This window comes from Prosopis cineraria, unplaced genomic scaffold (assembly GCF_029017545.1).
Source record: "Prosopis cineraria cultivar Desert tree isolate PC_DT_omini unplaced genomic scaffold, ASM2901754v1 PC1921, whole genome shotgun sequence".
Taxonomy (NCBI): domain Eukaryota; kingdom Viridiplantae; phylum Streptophyta; class Magnoliopsida; order Fabales; family Fabaceae; genus Prosopis; species Prosopis cineraria.
The window spans coordinates 11,756-19,938 of NW_026557246.1; the positions used below are offsets into that span (position 1 = coordinate 11,756).

The 8,183-nt window shown below is 33.3% G+C and overlaps 1 protein-coding gene across 1 annotated transcript; it reads left to right on the plus strand.

Annotated features, from left to right (window-relative positions):
• Window positions 1-872: 872 nt before the first annotated feature.
• LOC129301146 (GEM-like protein 1) lies at window positions 873-4,084 on the plus strand. Its single transcript, XM_054939718.1, has 4 exons — window positions 873-1,281; window positions 1,374-1,475; window positions 1,959-2,230; window positions 3,604-4,084. Exons 1-4 carry the CDS (start codon window positions 1,011-1,013, stop codon window positions 3,775-3,777), a joined length of 819 nt encoding a protein of 272 aa, XP_054795693.1. The 5' UTR covers window positions 873-1,010; the 3' UTR covers window positions 3,778-4,084.
• Window positions 4,085-8,183: the final 4,099 nt, after the last annotated feature.

The following is an 8,183-nucleotide window of genomic DNA, read 5'->3' on the forward strand; positions in this document are numbered from 1 at the left end:
ACACACATGTGATACCATATAGTAGGTGCAAGGTTGGGCATGATGGTGAGGTGAAGTTTGGGGAGCGGAAAATCAGATCTATGGATTAAAGGTATCCTCCATGGTTAGTGAGATGCAGCCCCATGATTTTAGGGCATACGGGCCCAGCTTATTTGTCAGCTATTACGGCACTAAAATTTCACTTGAAAAATGTAGCAACGGATAAGAATCTATCAATTCCTGTGGGGGCTTATCATATCCCCTTCCACTCCCAACCTTTCTTTTTTCTATCGTCTTGGATGACTTCGGACAACACTATTCTCATTGTCAATTTCTTGTTATTGTTGCTGCCACCATTCATTTCGACCCACATTATTCGCACAGTATTTATTTAATTATTTCTTCAAAAATAATCATTATATCAATATCAATAGTACATAGGACAATATGTCTATCTGATCATGATAGTTTTAGAGATCTAACATATTAAAATATTCATCCAAGTACATTTTTACTGAAACCAAATATGCTCGAAAATTGTTCGAGTGCCGCATCACTACGGAGTATATTCTCGAGAAATCCAATTGTTTGGTCATTGGAGGATTAGCATTTTGTTTTCTGTGTAATCTCACAAAAATTGAAGTGAATGAATACAAGGTCAAACATGGATTTTAAGGATACTCAAAATTAGTTTTGGTATTGGGCTCAGGTTCACTGAGATTCACATGGTAGGCCCGAATAATCACGGGCAATGATAAAACAAGATCCAAAAGCCCGTTCGAGGGTTTACTGAATTTGAACTTGGAATCCCGCCTCTCTCCACCTCGTACGCTGGTCAATAAATATAAAATAAAACAAAATTTTGCAACGGTTCTTGCTTTCTCTGAGGAAAAAAGGGATCCGCATATTCCCAGACCGTTGCACCTTGCATTCACAAATCACAGACACAGAAAAATTCAGCATCGTGTCCGCGCACGGACGGCGGTCCGGATCTGAATTCCGAATCAGAGTAATCCCTAAAGGCGCAAAATATGACTGTTGAATCAGCTGATCAACTCCCCTATACCGAGCCTTCAAAATCGCATCTCCAATCTCAGCTCCATCATTATCATTCCTCTGATCACGTTCCATATCCCAAACTCCACTCCGACGACGTCGCCTCGTCCCAGCCCGCTACTCAAGGATCTGTCCGTAGCGCCACCGATACTTGCTTCCCGGTTTCCGGTGGCGCTGCTACCAACATGCCCAAGGATTTCCATCCTTACGTATCTTCCCCGCCGGCACCCACTTCTTCTGCCAAGAGTTAGTATTCGTATCCCTGACTTCTTTTGTCCATATACAAGTTGCAAGTTCGCGTTTGTTCAGAGTGGCTTACTGTTTCTGTTCATTTGCAGATACTTTAGGGTCAGTGAAGGTTGTCCTAGGAAAATGGGGAAAGAAAGCGGCAGAGGCAACCAAAAAGTCTCAGGATTATGCTGGGAATATGTGGCAGCACTGTATGCTTCATCCCTATTATTTTGTTCCTTTTGCTGGCATTCTTCGGTTCAATTTCCAGGAATTTTTTATGCATGCTGATCATTCGTTATATTTGCACTAAGAACGTCCATGGGTCTTTTCGCTTTAAATCTCATTATCCCCTTGGTGCATAATTGATCAATTTTGTCAAAAACAAGATAAAACTGGGAAGAGAATGCAACGACAGCTTTTGGATGTGTAATGTGCTGGTAAATGGTAAGATGTGAAAGTTGAAAGTTAGACTGTGAAATGGGTATGTGAAAAATATCAGCTTTCTTAAGACTATTGTACATGGTGTGAGTGAATCCACAATAATGATAATTAACTTGATTTTATTTGCATGCTGGCAGCATTACTGATAAACCTCGTCTGTTCTTCATCTATGATATTTGGATTGAATGCTCACCGCTTTTCAGCAGTTCGTTTGCAATCCTAACGTGTATGTTGATTTTTCTATGAAACAGTGAGAACGGGTCCCAGTTTTGCTGAGGCAGCTGTGGGGAGAATTGCTCAGGGAACAAAAGTTCTCGCAGAAGGTGGCTATGAGAACATCTTTGGACAGACTTTTCAGACTGTTCCGCAGGAGAAACTTTTAAAAACATATGCATGCTATCTGTCCACTTCGGCTGGTCCAGTGATGGGTGTTCTATATCTGTCAACAGAAAAATTGGCATTTTGCAGTGACAATCCTCTTTCTTACAAAATGGGCGAGCAGACTCACTGGAGTTATTATAAGGTATGCTGAATGTTTCATGATTTTTGTGATCCTTCGCTTTTAAATATCTGTCGTATCCTTCCTAAATTACCAAATTGATTTGATAATATGACCTGTGAATAACTACAGTTAACATTGCTTATTTACTAACCCAACCCTTATAGACGTGGTAATTTCTAACTTAACTTGAATAGGGTTTTAGGTAACATTGCATTTTAAGCAGGCTTGTATGGTTCACTCATTAGAAAAGGCAAAAAACTTTTGTTATTTTAGATTTAGATTCCTCGATATTGAAGATTTACTTGTGTTTGGCAAAAGCAAAAGGGGTGTCGCGAAGTATGTCAGAGACGCAGGATTTCAAAAGAATTAAAGAACCTAATTGCTAATCAAACGTGGGAAACTTGAGCTCCCTTACCACAGTTCACCTAGATGTGAAAATGCAAAGTGAAGAAAAGTAATATAGATGCAGGAAAACAGGGATACATTAATTAAAAAAAGAGGTGGCGGGCTATGCCGGCAATGCAATAGAAAAATAAAAACTAAAATTACATGATAAAAGAAAAAATAAAAGTAGCAGACGCGGAATCTGAGACGGGTAGCTTGTTGATGCTGATGATTTTTCTTGTTGAGAGAGGACTACTCTATTTATATATGATTCTGGCTTGGTGCCCAAATCACATGATTGTCACTTCAAATCATATGATTGTCACTTTCTTTGAATTTAGGAAGTACTTCCTCCATGATGGTTACTCATCATGGATAAGGTGTAGATCGTCTTGATTTAATGACTAAGGCTTTATAAATATTCTTTTTTTATAATTATTTTAAAGTCGATTAAGTTGAGTTAAGCTTGGGCTTTCAAATTCATAATTTGAGTACAAACAACTTAAAACTAAAAAGCTCAGTTATTCTCATAGTACATGATTATTCTGATCTTTTAGGTGGAAGATTTAGAGAGCTAAAACTACAAAGTAGTTGAGGAGGATTAAGATTTTCCGAGGGTTGTTAGCTTGTGCTGTCTATCTGTTGAAAATTCTGTACTGTAATAGCAACTGAAATATGAATGTTCCTTTAATTGGCATTAATGAGCTACTGGTTTCGCAACTAGAAATGTATTATTGGTATATGTCAATTGCGCTGTATTTTTTTTTTAGCCGTATGAAATTTATGCTTGACACTTTTCCCGCAAAAGATTGCTCTGGATAATTCTGGTTTCCTTCTCAAACTATGATCCGGCAGTGAATAATTTTTGTCCAACTTGGTCAGGTCTTCATAAATTATTCTAGAAACAAAGTTCTCGGCAAGCACACATTGTTCTGTTGCCGTTTGCCATTAATAGTTAACTTCTCCATTGCAAGTATATGATTTATGGTTTCCTTTTCGTGAATAAATAGGTGGTCATTCCATTACATCAGCTGAAAGCAGTGAATCCATCAACAAGCAGATTAAAGGCATCAGAGAAATATATACAGCTCATCTCTGTTGACAACTATGAATTCTGGTTTATGGGCTTTTTGCAATATGACGGTGCTTTTAAAAATATACTAGGAGCCTTGCAGCCTCGTTGATGTGCATGTGAGAGGATCAAAGGCCGCCCCACCTTTTATCTTGTCACAGAAAATGTGGTCTGCGTTGATAAATTATTTACCGAATCATGGAATTTTTCAGTTCAATATTATTGTAGTCCGCTGGTCTTGATTGCGGACAAGTCGTAATACTAAAATTCATTATTTGGTAATTGGTGTTAATATTTGTTATATGAGCTGATGCAAAACTTGACAAGGTATGCGTAGATTACTTTGCAAAAACAAAAATTATTTTATTCTTTGTAAGATGTAAATGTAAATGACCATTGTATTGGGCATGTTGAGTTTATCTTTCATGTTTCGGCTCTTTCGATGAGGACCTTCTTCTTGACCGGGGAAAAAAAAAGACGAGGACGTTCTTTGATATATGTCACGATGCTAGCTGTTCATATTTGTAAATGTGTTGTATCATAAAAATAATGAGCTGTGCATCACATTGCATAATCATTGATATACTAGCTAAAGCTATAATCCTGATTGCCTTTTGTATACTATTTTTGTCATTTATTGATGTAATATTAATCAAATTATGCACTTACTCTAAATATTTAGTTGGCTTGTAGCCCTTCGGGTCTAAATCAGGATGGGCATACATATTTAATTTACACCAAAACGACGCCGTTCAGTTATTAAAGGGAGACAATAGCATTAATTGTTATTTCTTTAAAGCCATTTCACCTTCAATATTTTTATTATTTGATATTTTGTACGACTTAATTATATTTGAATATTGTAATGTCTAGTTGAAAGAATTTTTTTTTAAAGATATTTGTTACACTCATTCAAATTTAAGCTTGAGACTTCATGTCTAGAGGCCGTGATATTTTTTTTTTTGTTGGTAAGCAACATCTTTTAATAGAGTCAGTAATTTGGACTAAACTCAACGAGTTAACTCAAACCAACATAAAAAAATTTAGGACCATGCTTTAAAAAAATATAATTTTTTTTATACTCTAGCCTATTTGGGCTAGCCAAATACCTCAATAAAAAATTTTATTTTTGTAAAATATATAAAACATAATAAATGTTAATAAATTTTTTAAGTTTTAGGTTATTTTATACTAAAATACCATATATTTAAGTCTTATCATCATTTAAATGTTAAAAAATATATTTTATATTTTTTATAAAATAAAATAATTAATTTTAAAGGAAAAATTTAATTAAAATAATTTTAAAAATAAAATTTGGGCATTCAAGCTGCCCAAAAGAATTCGAGCTAGGCTAAGCTATTTGTGCTTTTAAGGGAGTCGGGCCTGTTCGAGTTTGGACTTATTCAAACCGAGCTCATTTTGAATTTCCAACTCTATCTTTTAATACTTCAACCTCTACTTATTTTAAGGTTTTGCAATGAGGATTGGAGGAGTCGTTACTAGAAGGTCTTCCAAGCCTCAAAACCAAGCTCAAGTCATTGAATCTGCGAAGCAAAACAAATGTTATCAATGTGGATGCTTCATTTAGGAGCCATTTAATTGATAGAAATGATAAGAATGAAATAGATTAAATAAGAATAAAAGAATTAAGAGTCTATTTGTTTTCTATTTTTAAAAATTATTTTTTATTTTTGAAAACAAGAAAAATTTAAAATTTGTTTGGATAAGTGTTTTCAATTTAATTGTTTTCAAAACTATTTTCATTTTTTATTTTTTAAAAACATAAATAGAAACAACTTCAAATTGTTTTGGTTTATTTTTCTTGTTTTTAAAATATATTACATTTGATTATCTGAAATTATAGTTACCTTAATCAATTTATATCATAAATCATCATCATTAATCGCTTATATCACTATCAATTTATTTTTTAATTTTAAAATTAGTTTAAATTAACATAACCAAACAGATTTTTATTTTGTTTTGTTTTGAAAAATAATTTCAAAAACTATATTACAATAAAAAAATAAGAATAAAAAATATATAGGCCCTAAATTACTTTTCTTTTCATGATAAGTATTATAAAAATCAATGTCATATACTATAAAGGATTAAGAATTGCTTTTACCCCACAATTGTATGTAAAAGTTTAATATAGACCTTAAACTCAATTTAGGGTTAGTTCTATCCCTCAACTTTAAAAATTCCCTGGCCATGCCCTTAAAGTTAAGTTATACATTGTTTTAGTTATGTGGGTCCCATATTTTAATTTTTTTTATTATATAGTAAGTCCTACCATTTTCTCTATATATATATATATATTGATAAAATAAAAATATCTATCTTAAACCCCTCCATCCCTATCTCTCCTTACCCTCTCTCCTTCGTCTCACACCAACTTTTTGAGCTCATGGCTTGTGTAAGGTTGCCCTTACATAAACACAATTAACAAATGTAATTAAAGGTCTAAACTTAATAAGGATTATCAAGTTTTCACAATTACACAAATAGGATCTTGAGATTTCAATATTTAAAATATTTTCATACACTTTCAATATATTCAAATCAGAGTTTAAAATATTTATAGCATGGGAATTAAAAAAAATTAAAACATTTACATTAAATATCAACATAGTAAAACAGTGCAGAAAACAGCACGTGCATCACGGCTAACTGTAGATGCGCCATAGCGTGTGCATCTGTGTCATGTGTCACGGTGCATTGCACGAGTTTAATAGCACTTTGCTATCAAATTGATGTCCAATTAAGGTAATCTTGACATCTGCAAAGAGCTTTCTCATAATTCTAACTAATGGCATAAGTTTCATAACCAAATTCATTTTCTATCAAAAATTGAACACCCATTATCAATTTCACTCTTCTTTCACAAAAACTCACAAGTAGGGTGTTCAAACTCACACACATGTTTCAAAAGCCTATATTAACTATTAGACCACACTGAATGGACCATTTATAACTAGTGCAACACATAACACTTATTCAAATAAACACATATTATAAATTTAACCCTAAACCCTTGATTTCACAAAAACACAAGGGAGAGGTAAACTTTGAATAAATCATCAATATTTATCCCAAAACAACCTAAAATACACATTTTTCTACTTGCATAAGTATTTTAGCTTTACACAAGTTTTACAATCACATCTCATTAATTCAGAGCATAAAATACACATGATCTCCATAACAATAATGCAAGTAGTAAAAAATAATAGAATGAATCCTAGTTAGCAAGTCAATGGCTTAAATACATATCAAAATAAATCTAAGAGGCCTACTATTAAGATTTACTCATAATCCTAAGCCTGTAATCTTTTCCCTTGATGCTGGTCCAATGAGCTAGGCCCTATAAATATTGAAGAATGAAGAGTGAGTACAATCATTCAATAACCAAGGGCCACCTAGTCTATACAGTTGCATATCAATTAGAATGAATGCAAATGGCAATAAACTCAATTATCATGCATATATGGCAAATATAGCCTCAGCACAATAATAACAACCATATGACTGAGCATACAAGACATATTATCATGTATCTTAATTATGCATATAATAGGGTCACAAAAATAACAACCATACGCCCTTAAAATATGTCAGACTAAAATAATAACAATTATGTGACTGAAACTAAATGTGTAAGGTTTCCCTTACTTAATAAATTTAACTCCATAATTAAGGTAATCAAAGAATTAATCCTCAAAGGATTACCAAAGTTGTAAGATTCAAATAATTTATAATGGGATCCCAAAACTCAATTTTTTTCAATCTAAAACAAAAATTTGAAATACTCAAAATAAGAGTTTTAAAACAAGGCGGAAGCTTAAAATTCACATAGGACTTAAGATAATTAGTTTTAAAGCTCAACACAGTGTTTTGTGCAAGGAACGACCCATACACCGCAGCTTACTCATCTCTGTGCCATGCACCACAGCGCATTGCATAAATTTGACAGATATCAGTTGTTAAAATGACAGCACATAGAGTGAACTTTTGAAATGTTTTAAATCTTTGTCTGACATCCGATTGAGGTATTTCAATGTCTATATAAAGCTTTCTCCTTACTCTAGCTAATGGCACTAGTTTCACACTTAAATTTATTTTCTATAAAAAGTTAGACGTAAAAACCCTTTTTTACTACTTTTCACATAAAACACACAACTTTGATATCCTAACTTAACCACAACTACCAAAAGCCTACATCGACCCTCCGACTATACTTGATAAACTCTAACAAACCCGTGCAATGTACCATACACAACCAAAAACACATATTTCTCAAAATTATCACTCAATCCAAAATTTTACAAAATATAAGGGGGAGGAAATTCATGCATAAAACCATCATTTTCATTTTAAATCATTCAAAATACACATGTTCCTACTTGCACAAGTATTTTGGCCCTATCCACGTGTTTATAACCAAAACTCACCAACCTGAAGTATAAAATACATAAGTTGTACACTATAGTAATGTAAATAGTACACACTAAT

Excerpts from the sequence above, each read along its gene's own strand:
- LOC129301146 (XM_054939718.1), top strand. The coding sequence starts at position 1,011 with ATGACTGTTGAATCAGCTGATCAACTCCCCTATACCGAGCCTTCAAAA. Across the intron at positions 1,282-1,373 it reads ACCCACTTCTTCTGCCAAGA|ATACTTTAGGGTCAGTGAAG; the intron begins GTTAGTATTCGT and ends GTTCATTTGCAG. Across the intron at positions 2,231-3,603 it reads CTCACTGGAGTTATTATAAG|GTGGTCATTCCATTACATCA; the intron begins GTATGCTGAATG and ends GTGAATAAATAG.